Consider the following 17,032-nt stretch of genomic DNA (forward strand, 5'->3'; position numbering starts at 1 on the left):
TGTGGAAGTTTCGTTAATTCGACATCACTCTCGAACTGCTGTATAATGCAAATGAGTGAGTGGCTGTACAACAAATCATTACAAATGGGTTGAACTCCCAAGTTACACTGGGCGACTGACGATGCTTCCTCAATCGTCAAACCTTTTTTTTTTTTTTTTTCATTTTTCTGACATATGGCCTTTCACTTTTTTGCGAAGCTGCTAAAATTCGATTTTCTTTTTAAAGATAAAACAATTCTTTGAAACTCCATTTTTCCTATGGAAATTGACACAATTCTAGAAGCCGTCAAGCTGGATTCTTTAGGAAAGATAATCCGGGGATGGCTCAGCCAGTGGTTCTGGCGTCGTAAAGAGTGGATTTGGAAATTCCGCCGGATGGGGAAGAGGTCCGTCAATCTTGGGTCGCCTCCGGTAGGCCATCAACCAGCAGGACACTGCAACAGCGACGGCTACGAGTGCCAATAGCGCAGTAATAATGAGCGCGATGATAAAACCCATGGTTGAGACGCAGACTTCCTGGCGAACGACGTCGGGTGCTGTCGAAAAATTTATAGTTTACAATCAATTTTCCACCTCTTAAATACACGTCGCTAAGTGTAACAGTACCTTCTGTTGGTGCACTGAATCTCTCCTCTCCACCACGATCTAATGCCAAAATAGAATTGGATTGGACCATGATCTCTTCACGCAGTTGGCCGGCAATAACTGATTCGCGAATTTCCACTTCGGTCAAGTTGGTTGTTCTTGGTGTGAGATATTCGGTATCTGCTTGACGACGGCGACGACGCCCATAAGCGTCAACTCCATCGCAATTGACCTGTCGACGAAATGCCATGTTAATTAAATAGCTGTAACATCATAGAGTATTGCGATTAAAATAATTACCGGTTGGCATCTGCCAAAGCAGACGCGGATGTTGCACTGGAAGCGAATGTTGTCGCTGGCCGGGAATTTAAATGCGTTGAAAGTGGAGACGAGAGTTCTTGTTTCTGGATGCTGTGTCCAGGCTCCGAATATAGTGGGATCAGTGGGGCATCCGTTCTCGTCCGTGACCAAATGAGTGTTATTGTTGTCAGTCACAGCGTAACAGCTACGGGCAAAGCCTCCGTAAATACCTTTACGCAAAAAAAAAAATGAACAATAAATTCCATAACTAAAATAAAATCCTGGTATTTAAATAATTCGTCGACTAACCAATAGGCTGGACTTCAACTTTGAGCATGAGCGTGTCTCCGATAACGGCACTGCGCACTTCCTGTCCTGAAGGCAGGCAGATCTTCATGGTACACACAGGTGGTGGGCCGGTATTGGAAATCGTACCGGCAGTCGTCAACATCGAAACATTGAAGCCAACCGTAACGGTTTTCTCAGGTGTATCGTAGACGCAGCGAACTTGGTACGCCTGGGCTTTAAATGTCATCAGTTTGGGATGTTTCTGAATGACCAGAATGAAGGAAGCCTCTCCGTTTTCTAGTACCAATCCGCAGGTGTCAAATCGAACCTATTTCGAATAAAATAAAACAAACACACAATTTAATGTACAATAAAAACTGTGATGAAATTAAAGTTTTATACCTTATAATCAATGCTGCCCACATCACGTTTGGCATCGAGTACGCGGCGACAGTTTTCATCTTTGGAATGTCCCTTGACGTAAAGGACGCCATCGAAACCAGCTGTGCCGATATGAATGTCGACCTGAACGCCATCAGCCAGACAGTTGACAACAATTTCTGGGCGCGGGAAGTCGGTACGTAACGGTGTTCTTTCAGGAACGCAACCAGATTCATCATCCTTATAGGCATGACCACGGATGCAAACACAAACGGCCCGATGTTCAGTGGCACGGCATTCTGAGTTGGGATTGCAGATTCGTTCGGCGCAAGGATCGCGACAGGTGGAGTTGCAGTACTTGTCATCGGGGCAATCATCATTGCTAACGCACTCCGGCAATAAAACTGGGCTGACGCAGACTCCCGATGGGCCTTCAACTAGACCCTTTTCGGGATCACAAATGCAAGTTCCATTGGGGGCCTGGACCAGATTCCTCAGCGGATCGCAAACGCATGTGCCGTTTGGCATCTTAATGAAACCCTCGGTAACCTCACATTCTTCTTCGACTTCAGGGATGGCGACTTTGACGCATTCAATCGCAGCATAGCCGGTCGTTCCAGGTGGGCAGACACACACCATGGTACGGTACGGCGATGTGGGTTTGACTTCACAGACGGCCGATGGAGCGCAAGGTTTGAGAGCCTCGCAGGGATCTTTGCATTCGCGGTTGATGCAGGCTTCTAGAGAAGGACAGTCCGTATCGGCTCTGCATCCCAATTCGATATCAACGCGGGTACAAGCTGTTTCAGGTGACCCTTGGAAACCAGGTGGGCAATCGCAGACAGCCGTATGGTTGAATGGTTTACATTCCTGGTCGACGGCACAAGCATTGGGCATTGAGCAAGGATCAGTGCAAACACCGTTGAAACAGGCTCGATCAGTTGGACAATCTTTCAAGTTGGTGCAGCCAATCGCTTTGCAGCCGGCATTCGGATTGCCCTTCGTTCCAGGTGGGCATTCACACACGGGCTTGTGGTTAATTCCTTGACAAACCGATCCACTTTCGCACGTGGCCGGTGAGCAGACAGGTTTACACTGCCCATTGACGCAAGCATGTGTTCCAGGACATTCTTCGTCTACGGTGCATCCCACTTTGTAGCAGGCTACCAATGGGTCACCAGTCATTCCTTCACGACAAGCGCAGACTGGTTTGCGGTTGATGACACGACAGATGGAGTCAGGGGCACAGTCACAAGGACTTTCGCAAATACCATTACGGCAAGCCTCTTCAGCAGGACATTCGTCGTCAGCCTTACAGCCGGTCACTTGAGATGGTGATTCGCCTGTCACTGCAGAGATACAACGGCTGTTTTCGTCCGCGAAGCTGTCCGGTGGACATTGACATACCACAGTACGCAACGGGGTGCTGTCTACCACGCTGCAAAGTTGTCCAGTGTCGCCGCAGGGATTGACACTACAGGGATTGACGCATTTGTTACTGATGCAGACCTCTTTGCTGGGACATTCAGGGTCTGAGCGACATTCAGGACGAGGTGGACTGACTGTAACGATGGGTGTATCTATTCAAAAAGGAAATGTAAGTTTACACATTTTCTTGGTTGATCGACATACTATTTCATTGCAATTTACCTTCAATGCAGCGAACGAATGGATTTCCACGCTGGCCTGGAGGGCAATCGCATATTGCTTGATGGTCTCTGCCAGTACAATTGGCTGTTGGAGCGCAAGCGATTGTTTCGCAGACCTTAACGCAGACGCGGTTGAGTCGATCGCAAACTTCCTCTGTGGCGCAATCGTCGTGACTCTGACATCCGACAGGGATGCAAATGACGGTTGGATTGCCTTGCATACCAGCCGGGCAGTAGCATTGCGGACGATGGAGAGTGACGCGGCATAACGCGTTGGTACCACATTGGCTGCCACCGAAGACGCATGGATTCAAACACTTGCCAGTAATGCAGGCTCGATCAGATGGACAATCATCGTCTCTCTCACATTCAGCTACAAAAAGGATCGCAATAATTTAGAATAATGAATTAATGGTTTTCCTATTTAGTTTTATAATTACGTCGGAAGCATTTGATTTGTGGATCACCACCCCAGCCATCGGGGCAGAAGCAAACCGGTCGATGTTGTTGGGTACGACAGACGGCATTGTCACCGCAAGGATTGCCGATGACGCAAGGATCTTGACAAACTTGTTGTTCGCAAGCTTTGTCCAATGGGCACTCAGGATCGGATCGACATTCGACGTCCACCTTGGGAACTGTTTCAAATTTATCGATTATTTCCCATTACTAAACGCATTTGACCAAACGTTACACGACAGTTTCATCCACCAAGAACGAAAAGAAAACAATTCCAAACTCCCAAACGTGCGAAACCAATGACCACATAACACCGTTCGACCGTGCCCCGCAAGACGTGCTATTGCGCAAATGCGTGCAATAGGTAGTAGGACACAAACCTGCGTCGCATCGGCTCCAAGGATTGCCTTTGGTACCGTTGGGGCAGTGACAATAGGTCTGACGCTCAAACGGTTTGCAGTCGGCGGTGGGAGGACAAGGATTGGCTACGAAGCACGGATTTTGGCATTGACTGTCTAAGCACGAGTTGATGTTATTGCAGTCCACGTCGGCCAAACAGAAACGGGCAGGACGTGGATTAGCTGTGTAGCGTTGGTATCACCAGCGGTAGCCATTTTTAATAGCAAGGTTGGATTTTTGGATTAGTTTATGGCGTTTTACTTATGTGTGCAACGCGTGTTAATTAGCTCTGTGCTACTAGTTGGGTTGATTTATTATTTTCAATTTTGTTTGCATATGATATAGCAACTAGGAATTTGAATTCTGACTATTAGTTTTATTATGTTTAATAGGCTTATTGGCGCACCTTCACCAAATTCGCCGCATAAAAAGGCTTTTTGTTAAGATTTTTAAGGTAATTTAGGCTTACCTTGATAGCAGTTGATGTTGGGATTGCCGGTGAAATCTTCAGGACAAGTACACTTGGGCTGATGTCCGACCACCGTGCAGATGGCGTTATTGGCGCAAGGATTGGCCACTGCGCAAGGGCTAACGCATTGACGATTGCGGCAGCTCTGATTGTCCGGGCAATTGTCGTCGGAACGGCATCCTGGATCTTCGATTGGAACTGTTGAAACATAGCCCACCCCAGGAAAACAAATGATATTAGAAACCATTGCTCTACCATATTATTTTAGTCGAAAACATTAAATTATTAGTTAAATTGATTTGTCAAGAATGTCAATCATATGTGTCCCTCTATTCGCTTGATTACGCAATGATAAAAGCTTCAAAACGCTGGCACGCAACCGTAGGTCAGGTAAGAGGAGGTAGGTCAGGAGGATTGTCATGGAGGAAGCTCCTTAATCAACAGAATAATAAATAGACAGACAACGAAGAAGTAATCGTCATCAGTTAAAAGAAAGCAACCAAATCGGAAAGGACAGAATTAGCAAGAAGAAGCGTAGTGTAGTGTAAATAGTCGCTGGCACGAAAAAAGAAAGCCCGCCTGCAAATAAAAAGAAAACTGCCATTGCCAAGTTAATGCGTCCGTAAAATGTCATGTTTTACACGTAGCGAGTAGCGTCTTGTTATCGTAAAAGAATTGAATGAGAAATGCTAATCTCCTACCGCTGCGACACTCGACATTTGGATTTCCAAAATAACCAGGTAGACATTGACAAGTCATTGTTCTTAGCGGAAGCGAATCGATGACCAAACACTGGGCGTTCACTCCGCACGGTTTGATGACGGTGCACGGGTTGACGCATTCACCGTTGAAACAGGCGTGTTTACTAGGACACTCTCCGTCGGTCGTACAACCACCTTTAATTACCGCTTGCTCTTCTGTTAAATTCAACAATAGCATTAGTTTGTATTACATTCAGACGTACTTAAAAATAAAAACAAACTACCTGGTAGGTAGCATCCTCTGGTTGTGTTCGGTTCTCCCTTATATCCAGCCGGGCAAGAGCATCTAGGTACGTGATTGATGACGGTACATTTCGTATCTGGTGGACAATTGCATGGGTCACGGCAGTTCTTTTCACGACAAGCCAACGTGCTCGGACAATCATTATCGACGAGACACTCGGGTTGACGACAGGCACGGTAGGGGTCGCCTTCATGGCGTTCAGGACAGAAGCACTGCGGTCGATGGGCATTAACACGGCACAGGGCGTTGGTACCGCACGTTTCAAAAACGCATGGATCCTTACACTGGCGGTTAACGCAAGCTTCGTTCGAAGGACAATCGGAATCGGATCGGCAACCAACTGAAATCCAATAGAAACATTTTGTTTTAGAAGGAATTCAATGAATGTAAACATTAAGATACAAAGCTTACCTTGGAAACATTGGACTTGTGGATTGCCTGTAAACCCTTCAGCGCAGACACAGACGGGCCGGTGTTGGATAACTCGGCATTCGGCGTTAGGGGCGCAAATGCCTGGCCGTTGGATGCACGGATCGATACAACGTTGTTCAATACAGGCCTGAGTAGTCTGGCAATCAGGATCGACTTCGCATTCGGGTTTGACAACCGGTGTTCCGATCGCAACTGGTTTAGGCTGGCATTTAACGAACGGATCACCAGCGTAGCCATTAGGACATGAGCAAACTGGGTTGTGGCCTGTTACTTGACAACGAGCATCGACACCGCAAGCCCCTGGGCAAGGATCTTTACATTTCTGGGCAATGCAAGCCATGTTGTTGGAACAATCCGCGTTGGTAAGGCACTCTGGTTTACATGAAACGTAAGGATCGCCTATCAAACCGGGCAAGCAGACGCAGACGGTGTCTTTAACGCCTTGCTTTCTGCATTCGGCATTGACTCCACAAGGATTCGGGTTGCAAAAATCTTCTCGGTCGATGGTACCCGGTTCTCCTACAGCAGGGACGGGTTGACAAGATGAAAATGGATTGCCCTCAAAACCCGGCTGGCAGACACAGACTGGAGCGTGATTAGCTACACGACATTCAGCATTGGGGCCTATTGTTTTAACGTATACCGTAAGTTACCGAGAACGAAAATAGTGAAGGTAAATTAATTTTAATTACCACAAGCGTCCGTGCAAGGATTTTCACAGCGATTTCGTACGCAGGTACGGTCACGGGGGCAGTCAGTATTCAAGACGCATTCTGGGCGACACGAGCTGTATGGGTCACCGACATAGTTTGGCGGACAGATGCATTCAGGGGAGCCACTTACGTCGCGGCACTCGGCGTTCACACCGCAGAACGACGGAGTGCAGCCGGTCTTCGTCGGCTCAACAACCGAAGGTTCAACTGTAAAAAGAAAACAAAATTTGTTTTTTAATAATGACCTCATTCGTTGCTTTCAACTTTTTGTTATGTTAAATGGTTAAGTGGCATCCATCAACGATATTTTAACGTTGTGGAATGGGCTGTAAGTAATTCAGGCGAAAACAAATTCACCAAAATAAAGTAAGCCAAAATTTTGTTTTGTTGGCATTGAGAAGCGTAACGACCCATCACAGATCAGATCGGAACGATGATACCAATCAACGGCGATCAACGACTCTTGTGACGGGAAAATAGCGATAACATGTCATTGGCGCAGGCACAGCTAAATATAAATCGTACATTTTCAGCGTGGTTCTTTTGTTTATGAAAATTGGAAGTGTGGCGTTATCAATTTCGGCTAAAAAGAAAACGCGGTTGGGTCGAATCTTACCAACGACGGGTAATGGCCGACAAGCTGCGTACGCATTGCCCGTGAATCCTGGACGACAGAAACAGACAGGCGAGTGGTCGATCACTCGACAGTCGGAGTTCGGGCCACAAGTACCCGGGCATGGATCCACGCATTTCTGATTAACACAACCTCGCCTGGCTGGGCAATCAGAAGCTACAACGCATTCAGGACGACAACTCGGCGAAATGCCGATCATGCCAGCCATACAGGCGCATTGTGCTGTATTGTGGACTACCTGGCAGATACTGTTGGCACCGCATGGGTGCGCACTGCACGGATTGGGAGGAAGTGGTCGCAGTGTTGCCGATTCGGCTAAAGGTGGCGGTATGGCCGCTGAATTTATCGTAAAAATTAACGGATTGGTTATTAAGAGAATTCGATTTTTGAATGCCAATATTTTGCTAATGATTTTGAACATCATTGCTAAATCTTACAAGGTATGATCTGGCAACCGCGGCTACTGTACGGATCACCCGTGAATCCTGGTGGGCAGTTGCAGAACGGCATATGACTGGCAACGGAACATTGAGCATTGTTTCCGCAAAGTCCCGGACAAGGATCCCGACAGCGCCGATTGACACAGCTGAGACCAGCTGGGCACTCTGAATTAGAGAGACACTCTGGCCGACAACCCAACTGAGCAGAACCGGTGAAGCCCGGCAAACAGACGCAGACAGGCCCTCCGGATGGAGATACCTCGCAACGACTGTTAACCTCACATGGCGACGGATTGCAAGGTTCGACTACTGAAGGTGCCGTCGTAGGGGCGACTTTATGGCCAAAACGAAAATCATTAACATTGAAAATATAAACGCATTGTGGCTAAATATGCGAGGCTTGATCAGCTAATGAAATGCAAGTTACACAGCGGCGATCAAATGACTAATAGCTGGGATTTCTTTTGGAAAATACGAAGTTACTTTGGTGAAGCGCTGGTTATTGATAGAAACTTGGCCGCCGCTGTTTCAATTTCTCCTTTTCAAATTTTCACGAAAAATCAAAGCTTTCGAAGCGTTTTAAGCTAATTGGATCGCAATCTTACTCGTGACAGGAATCGGCCGACACAGGCTGTACGGATCACCCGTGTAGCCTTGAGGGCAACCACAGACGGGTAGATGGTTAACGACGCGACAAAGAGATTCGAGGCCGCAAACGCCAGCGCAAGGATCAACGCATCGGTTATTGAGACAAGTACGATGGCGCGGACAGTCTGAATTAGCGGCACATTCCGGCCGGCATGAGATGTAAGGATCTCCACCATAGTCGGGCGGGCATACACAAGCCGCCGATCCGCTATTCGGATTTACACGACAATGGGCGTTAGGACCACATGGATGTGAATCACATGGACGCGGCGGAACTGGCGGATTTACTTCGGCTAAATTAAAGTAGGAATATCAATCAATAAAAATTTACCCCTTTTTCATAATTCACGCGCTGAGAGTTATCACAAACATTAAAAGTAGTCGCCTTCGAATTTCCTTGAATTGGAGATATTGGATATAATCTTACCGACAGCTTGGACTGGCCGGCAATCGGCAAATGCGTTGCCGGTGAAACCCTCGCGACACGAGCACGATGGAGCGTGGTTGACAACACGACATTCAGAATTGGCGCCGCAGGTGCCTGGGCAAGGATCAACACATTTTCGGTTGACACAGGCCTCCTTCGATGGACAGTCGGAACTAATGACGCATTCTGGACGGCAATTGGGTACCGAGCCGATCATGCCGGCAAGGCAAGCGCACTGTGCGACACCACCAACAGCTTGGCACTGAGCGTTCAAGCCGCAAGGCGGTGGATTGCATGGGTTCGGTGGGATAGGCCGTAAAGTAGATTCATCCACTACAGGTGAAGGTACAGAGGCTACGGGATGGGTTAAAATGGTAAAACAAGAAATTAAGTTAAAAAATGAATACACATGCATTAACTACTCAGATTAGAACTAATCCATACTAACTACGACAAAATACCAAAGACAAACTAAACAAATTATAGTTTGGTAAGACGTAACGAAAGATTGTTAGTGTTTAATTGGGAATATGCTTACTGGGAATGATTCGACACTGCGTGAATGGATCACCGGTCCAACCAGATGGGCAGGTGCAAACCGGGTTGTGGTTGATGACCTTACACTCCGAGTTGAGTCCACAAGTACCCAGACAAGGGTTCTGGCATTTAGAGTTGACACAGGCATGCATCGGGGCGCACTCGGCGCTTGTCACGCACTCAGGCCGGCACTCTGGTGGAATACCCATGTAGCCCGAGAGACAAGAGCAAACCGGCACGTTACCCACGCCGCGACATTGGCTGTTGGGGCCGCATGGCGATGGGACGCAAGGCTTTTCCGATGGTGTAGGATCGATGGGTCGGGCTGTTTTTGTGATATGTTAATAAGGAGTTAGATTTTAAACTTGTAAAACTACTGAGAAAATACGAATTAGTGCTTACACTCGACAGGGATAGGTTGGCATGATGAGTAAGGATCTCCATGGAAACCCTGAACGCACGAGCAGACTGGAACATGATTGGCTACGCGGCATTGGCTGTTGGAGCCGCAAGCCCCGACACAAGGATCCACGCAACGATTGCGGGAACAAGTTTGATCGCGAGGGCAATCGCTGCTGAGAACGCATTCGGGTCGACAAGAGCTATACGGATCACCGATATAATTGGCAGGGCATACGCAATTGACACCGCCGCCTGGTGATTCTTTACATTGGGCGTTTGTGCCACAAGGGTGGGACTCGCAAGGTCGTTGTGGTTCGACTACATTCGGTACGCCTATGGTTTTCAAATCATTGATAATTCTTTGGTAAGTCACGTTAGGAAAAGACGCTGTAGGGATCTTACCAACAACAGGAATGGGTCGACAGTTATCGAAGGCATTGCCTGTGTAACCAGATGCGCAGGTGCAAATCGGAGAATGATTGACGACTCTACAATCGGAATTGGAGCCGCAAGTTCCCGGACAAGGATCAACGCATTTTTGATTTACGCAAGCGCTAGTTGATGGGCAATCTGAGCCAAGGATACATTCAGGTCGACAATTGGGACTAGTGCCAATCATATTTGCCAAACAGCCGCACTGCGCTTGGCCTGAAACCACTTGACATTGCGAGTTTGGACCACAGGGTGTTGGTGTGCAAGGATTGAGCGGGAGAGGAGGTAGCGTAGCTACTTCTCCTAGTGGGTTGAGTGTGGACGCTACAAATGTTCAAACAACACGTTAGGTTATGTTTTTCACGTGCACTAATCACTACTCCCTTTCGAAAGCTAGTTAGTCTACATAAATCGTTAAGAAATTTTGACATACTTGGAATCGGAGAACAACCGGTTAAAGGATCTCCGGTCCATCCAGATGGACATACACAAGTTGGGTTGTGATTCAGTACGCGGCATTCCGCATCGCGACCACAGGTTCCAGTACAAGGATCTTGACACTTGAAATTGATGCAGGCCAGCGATGGCGGGCATTCCGAGCTCGAAACACATTCTGGTCTGCATTCCGGAGGGACACCCATGTAGCCTGGTTGGCATGAGCACACCGGAACATTGCCAACCTCTCGACACTGGCTATTGGGTCCGCACGGTGATGGCACACAAGGTTTCTCGACCACGTTTGGTGTTGGAATAGCTAGAAAAAAGGGTTAATTAATAGGGAATAGGTTCAAATAAACCATTTGAAGGCCAATTAGAAAAACATAAAAGCCAAATTGAGAAGATTAATTACAAAAAGTGCCTTACGTTTAGCAGGTATAGGACGGCAGGATTCGTAGGGATCGCCGGTAAATGCCTCTTTGCAACCGCAAACCGGGATGTGATTAGCCACTCTGCAGTCGGCATTAATTCCACATGTTCCAGGGCAAGGATCGATGCACCGGTTGCGCGAACAACTTTGATCGCGTGGGCAATCTGTGTTGAGAACGCATTCGGGTCGACATGAACTGTAAGGATCACCGATGTAACCAGCCGGGCACACGCAATTGATGGCTCCATTTTGCGTTTTGCATTGAGCGTTAGTACCACAGGGATTAGGATCACATGGTGTCGACGGTTGAGCGATGTTAGGTTCAACTGGATGAGATAAAAACATTGTTATAGAAAAATTTTCGACAAAGATTAAACAACGGGATTATAAAACAAATTCCGTGAAAAAAAGAAGGAAAAAAAAAAGAAAAACAAAAAAATGAAAACAAACAAACTTTAACGCCTGAACGAATTCACCTCAAAAACTTTTCAAATTAAAAAATGTGAAAAATTTAAACGATTAAAAAAATTCCATTCCTGGAGGCTGTCAAAAAGCGATTCACAAAGAGCGTATGCGTCGGAACAACGAACAAATCTTATCGCAATTGCTTAAATGCATTGAACGAACAGACGGTGCGTTGCTTAGTCACTAAATTAGTGACCTTCGAAGAAAAATTTTGTAAATCAATTCTTCTTACCAGCAAGGGCAATAGGACGACAATCTTTAAAGCTGTCGCCAGTGTAACCCGTAGCACAAGTGCACATTGGGGAATGGTTGACAACTCGACAATCCGCATTTGCAGCGCAAGTGCCAGGACAAGGATCAATGCATTTTTGATTGACGCAAGCTTTGTTCGAGGGGCAATCAGAGGAAAGGATGCATTCCGGTCGACAATTTGGTACAGAACCAATCATGCCAGGTACACATCCGCATTGAGCTTGACCAGCTACGACTTGACATTGCGAATTGGGTCCACAGGGTGAGGGCGTGCAAGGGTTGGGTGGTAGAGGTCGTAACGTTCCTACTTCCGCTACGGTATTTGGTGCCGGTGCTACAAATGTTAAAAAGTTAATTACAAACATGCAATACAATGAGGTTTGTTAAAGAGTTTAGTGAAATAAGGCTTACTAGGTATAATGTGACAACCAGTTAGTGGATCACCCGTCCATCCGGCAGGACAGACGCAAATCGGATTGTGGTTAACTACTTGACATTTTGCATCCCGACCACATGTTCCAGGACAAGGATCTTGGCATTTCAGGTTAACGCATGCCTTAGATGGTGCGCACTCTGAGCTCGAGACACATTCCGGTCTACATTCTGGTGGTATTCCCAAATAGCCCGGCTGACAAGCGCAAACTGGCGCATTGCCAACGGGTCTGCACGTGCTATGAGGACCACATGGAGGGGGATCGCATGGTCTTTCAACAATCGGAGCTGTTGGGGGTACTAAATATCAAATCGTAAAATAAATCAGAAATGTTTCATCGCCATGCTCTCTTAATCCCTGTTCTTACTCTTCACGGGTATGGGTCTGCAAGATCCATATGGATCTCCAGTATGAGATTCTTTGCAACTGCAGACGGGTATATGGTTGGCCACCCTGCAATTGGCATTTTCTCCACACGTTCCAACACAAGGATCAACACAGCGGTTACGAGAGCAGCTCTTATCACGAGGACAGTCTGTGTTTAGAACACATTCTGGGCGACAAGAGCTGAAAGGATCACCGACGTAATTTTCTGGGCAGACGCAGTTGATAGCGCCGTTTTGTGTTTTACATTGAGCATTGGTACCGCAAGGATTCGGGTCGCACGGTGAAGGTGGTTGGACGACATTTGGTTCAACTATTTCGTACAACAATAATCAACATAAATTATCATGTAGAGCTTGATAGGAGTGACGTTGAAAAACGAGGAGAAAAAATCAATAATAATGAGACTATAATATTCTTAACGCGTAAAAAAATACCCGATACGGATACTTAAAACTATGTGACGAGATTGGAGTATCGTTTCAAAACAATTCACTCTTTCAAAAATCAATTGCTTGAACGAATAAATGGCAGAGCCGGTGGATGCCAAGAAAATGTGTTCTTACCAACAACTGGGATTGGCTGGCAATTGCTAAAACCGTCTCCGGAATAACCAGATGTGCAACTACAAACAGGCCTATGATTGACGACGGTACATTCACTGTTTGGTGCACATGTTCCAACGCAAGGATCGATACATTTCTGGTTGACACAAGCTCGATTTGATGGGCACTCTGAATTAAGTACGCATTCGGGGCGACAATTGGGAGCCGAGCCAATCATTCCGGTCACGCAGCCACACTGAGCTTGTCCACCAACGACTTGGCATTGCGAGTTGGGTCCGCAAGGTGTCGGATTGCAAGGATTGGGTGGAATAGGTGGCAAGGTGCCAGGTTCACCAACTACATTAGGTGCAGGTGCTACAAAGATTTTTACGTTAATAACAAATAGTTAACATGCAATTCTACATAAGGAATGGATGGGAACAGTTAGTGAAATCATGCTTACTCGGAATAATGCGACACCCAGTCATAGGGTCACCTGTCCATCCGGAAGGACAGACGCAGATTGGATTGTGATTTACAACCTTACATTGTGCGTCTCGGCCACACGTTTCTTTGCAAGGATCTTGGCACTTGAGATTAAGGCATGCTTGAGTAGGAGCGCACTCCGAGCTGGAGACGCATTCTGGTCTACAATCTGGCGGCAATCCCAAGTAATTGGGTTGACACGAACAAACCGGGGCATTACCGACTGGCCTACATGCACTATTTGGCCCACACGGAGATGGATTGCATGGTTCCTCGGTTAGAGAGGGAGCGGTAGGAGGAACTTTATTTAATAAAAGAAAAGTAGAAATTTTAAATATTGCGATTTTTTCAAAGGACCGACTTCAATTGCGTTTCTTACTTTTCACTGGAATGGGACGGCAAGATACGTAGGGATCGCCCTGGTAAGATTCTTTGCAACTGCATACAGGAATGTGATTTGAAACCCTGCAGTCCGCATTAGGAGCACACGCTCCTTTACAAGGGTCTACGCAACGGCTCTGAAGGCAATTCTTGTCCCGAGGGCAATCTGTGTTAAGAACACATTCTGGCCGACAGGAACTGTAGGGATCGCCAATATAACTAGCCGGGCAAACGCAGTTGATGGCTCCGTTTTGTGTTTTGCATTGAGCGTTTGTACCGCACGGATTAGGATCGCATGGAGTAGGTGGTTGGACAACATTTGGTTCGACTGTTTCACAGATCCAAGCAAACAAATAACATTAATTAAGAATTACGAATGAAAGCTTTGTGATTGGCACTAGATTTCAATCTTAGAAGTATGTAAACTATCGAAAAAGTTTTTGAAAAAAAAAAAAATGTGGACAAATAATAAAAATTCCCATTTTGGAATTTAAACGGAAGGTGCATGTGGTAAAATTATGCAACATCACGTTTTTATCGAAAAAAAAACGCCATTCTAGAAGCTGTTAACAATTCAACTATGTCTTACCAAGAGCTGGAATTGGGTGGCAACCAGTAAAACCAATACCAGTGTAACCCTGCGCACAGGTGCAAACTGGCGAATGATTCAATACTCGACAGTCAGCATTACTGGCGCAAGTCCCAACGCAGGGATCCACACAGATTTGATTAACGCAAGCACTTTGCGATGGACAGTCAGAGCTGACTATGCACTCTGGTCGGCAATTCGGTACCGAGCCAATCATGTTGGGCAGGCAACCACATTGAGCTTGGCCTGACACAACTTGGCACTGCGAACTTGGTCCGCACGGGTTGGGTGTGCAAGGATTCAGCGGAATCGGTGGTAAAGTCGCTGGTTCAGAAACAGGACTTGGGATAGGTGCTATAGTTTTTACAAGTTTTCAGTAATTAGATCAAATAATCATTGATAAAGAAGTCATGGGGAAGGAACATTTCTTACTCGGTATTATACGGCAACCAGTTAATGGATCGCCAGTCCATCCCGCTGGACACAAACAAATCGGATTGTGGTTGACTACTTTACATTCAGCATCTTGACCGCAAGTTCCAGAACAAGGATTCTGGCATTTGAAGTTGATACATGCTTGTGTGGGAGCGCATTCAGAGCTGGAAACGCACGCCGGTCTACATTCTGGTGGTATTCCCAAATAGCCCGGCTGGCAAGCGCAGACTGGGGTGTTGCCAACTGGTCTGCATGTACTATGTGGGCCACATGGAGGAGGATCACACGGTCGCTCGACAACATTCGGTAACGTTGGCGGAACTGATGACATCATACAATAAGGGCGTTACTTGATTGCAAATTTTTTTCAACGCAGTTTCGGATGTTCTTACTTTTCACGGGAATAGGACGACAAGAATCGTACGGATCGCCAGTGTGAGATTCTTTGCAACTGCAGACGGGAATGTGATTGACCACTCTACAATCAGAATTTGGACCACATGTTCCTCGACAAGGATCCACGCATAGATTTTTGACGCAGCTCTTATCGCGGGAACAATCGGTGCTTAACAGACACTCGGGTCGGCATGAGGTGAACGGATCACCGACATAATTAGTCGGACATACGCAATTGATGGCACCATTTTGTTCTTTGCACTGGGCATTGGTACCGCATGGATTGGGATCGCAAGGTCTTGGTGGCTGAACAACGTTCGGTTCCACTAAATTTCAAATTATCGATAATTAAAACATGTAGCAAAGGTAGAAAGCCTTTAAAAAGCGCCGTTCAACAAAAATGGAAGCCTTTGGATTCGAGAACAAAATAGCTTCAAAAAAACAAAACAAAGCGCAGTCCAACCTGTACCGGATATCTCGCCATTATAAACAGCAATCATCAAATTCAAAAATAAGGAAATTGACAAATAGAAATTTCAATTTCCCAATTTGAAAACGACGATTTTTTCAAAAGGAAAAAGACGACGCAAAAAAAAACAAAACAGAAAAAGCACAACATGGCAGCGTAGGTTTTAAGGAAAAAATCGGATATTCTCTGGTCCAGACAACCAATAAAGTAATGCCACGGCATTACCATCAGAAAAAGAGTTCACCACCGCCAAGAAAATGAAGAAAGCTTTCCGCACCAATAACAATATCCAAAAAAAGTAGCTGCTGTATACAAATTCGTCTTACCGACTGTAGGAATCGGGCGGCAATTGCTGAAAGCGTTGCCTGTGTAACCTGTTTCGCAAGTGCACACAGGTGAATGGTTGACTACTCGGCACTCTGAATTCGATCCACAAGTTCCCGGACAAGGATCAATGCATTTCTGATTGACACAAGCGTCATTGGCTGGGCAATCTGAGTTAACGATACACTCGGGGCGGCAGTTGGGTGCCGATCCGATCATGTTGGCCAAACATCCGCATTCCGCTTGACCAGATATTGCCTGACATTGCGAGTTGGGTCCACAAGGATTTGGTGTACACGGACTAGGGGGTAAAGGTTTCAATGTGGCCTCTTCAACGACCGGACTAGTCACGACAGCTATGGGCAGTAAAAATAAATAACACATGTACAAGTTGCAAAACATCTTTGGAAGATTGAAATGAGATCCTTACTCGGAATGATACGGCATCCAGTCAATGGATCACCAGTCCATCCAACAGGACAGACACAGACTGGGCTATGATTAACAACAAAGCATTCGGAACCTCTACCGCAGGTTCCTAAACAAGGGTCCCTACACTTCAAATTCACGCAGGCCTGAGATGCCGGGCACTCTGCACTGGAAACACATTCTGGTCTACAGTTTGGTGGTAAGCCCATGTAGCTGGGCTGGCAGGAGCACACGGGAGCGTTGCCAACTGGTTTGCAAATGCTATTCGGACCGCATGGGTGAGGATCGCAAGGTTTTTCGATAACCGACGGAGACACTGGAGGTACTAGGAAATGTTATGACAAGGTTAGTACAACGAAACGGTTAAACCTAAGCT

The 17,032-nt window shown here is 46.5% G+C and overlaps 1 protein-coding gene across 1 annotated transcript in view; it reads right to left on the bottom strand.

The window, feature by feature from the left end:
* LOC116931033 overlaps positions 1-17,032 on the bottom strand; it is a 66,038-nt gene that overhangs the window by 1,331 nt on the left and 47,675 nt on the right. The window contains 33 exon segments of the mRNA XM_045179209.1: positions 1-536; positions 607-817; positions 886-1,115; positions 1,195-1,501; positions 1,576-3,134; positions 3,205-3,576; positions 3,644-3,841; positions 4,043-4,243; positions 4,531-4,728; positions 5,232-5,447; positions 5,516-5,906; positions 5,909-6,591; positions 6,660-6,887; positions 7,297-7,738; positions 7,741-8,087; positions 8,360-8,695; positions 8,830-9,183; positions 9,368-9,691; positions 9,769-10,101; positions 10,171-10,524; positions 10,634-10,954; positions 11,065-11,394; positions 11,766-12,119; positions 12,197-12,517; positions 12,586-12,915; positions 13,169-13,522; positions 13,611-13,934; positions 14,013-14,342; positions 14,604-14,957; positions 15,036-15,359; positions 15,431-15,760; positions 16,230-16,583; positions 16,658-16,981. The exon segment at positions 1-536 is cut by the window's left edge and continues 1,019 nt beyond it. Coding sequence (XP_045035144.1) covers positions 301-536; positions 607-817; positions 886-1,115; positions 1,195-1,501; positions 1,576-3,134; positions 3,205-3,576; positions 3,644-3,841; positions 4,043-4,243; positions 4,531-4,728; positions 5,232-5,447; positions 5,516-5,906; positions 5,909-6,591; positions 6,660-6,887; positions 7,297-7,738; positions 7,741-8,087; positions 8,360-8,695; positions 8,830-9,183; positions 9,368-9,691; positions 9,769-10,101; positions 10,171-10,524; positions 10,634-10,954; positions 11,065-11,394; positions 11,766-12,119; positions 12,197-12,517; positions 12,586-12,915; positions 13,169-13,522; positions 13,611-13,934; positions 14,013-14,342; positions 14,604-14,957; positions 15,036-15,359; positions 15,431-15,760; positions 16,230-16,583; positions 16,658-16,981 — 11,870 coding nt within the window. The 3' untranslated portion in view covers positions 1-300.

Source organism: Daphnia magna, linkage group LG9, assembly GCF_020631705.1.
Source record: "Daphnia magna isolate NIES linkage group LG9, ASM2063170v1.1, whole genome shotgun sequence".
Classification (NCBI taxonomy): domain Eukaryota; kingdom Metazoa; phylum Arthropoda; class Branchiopoda; order Diplostraca; family Daphniidae; genus Daphnia; species Daphnia magna.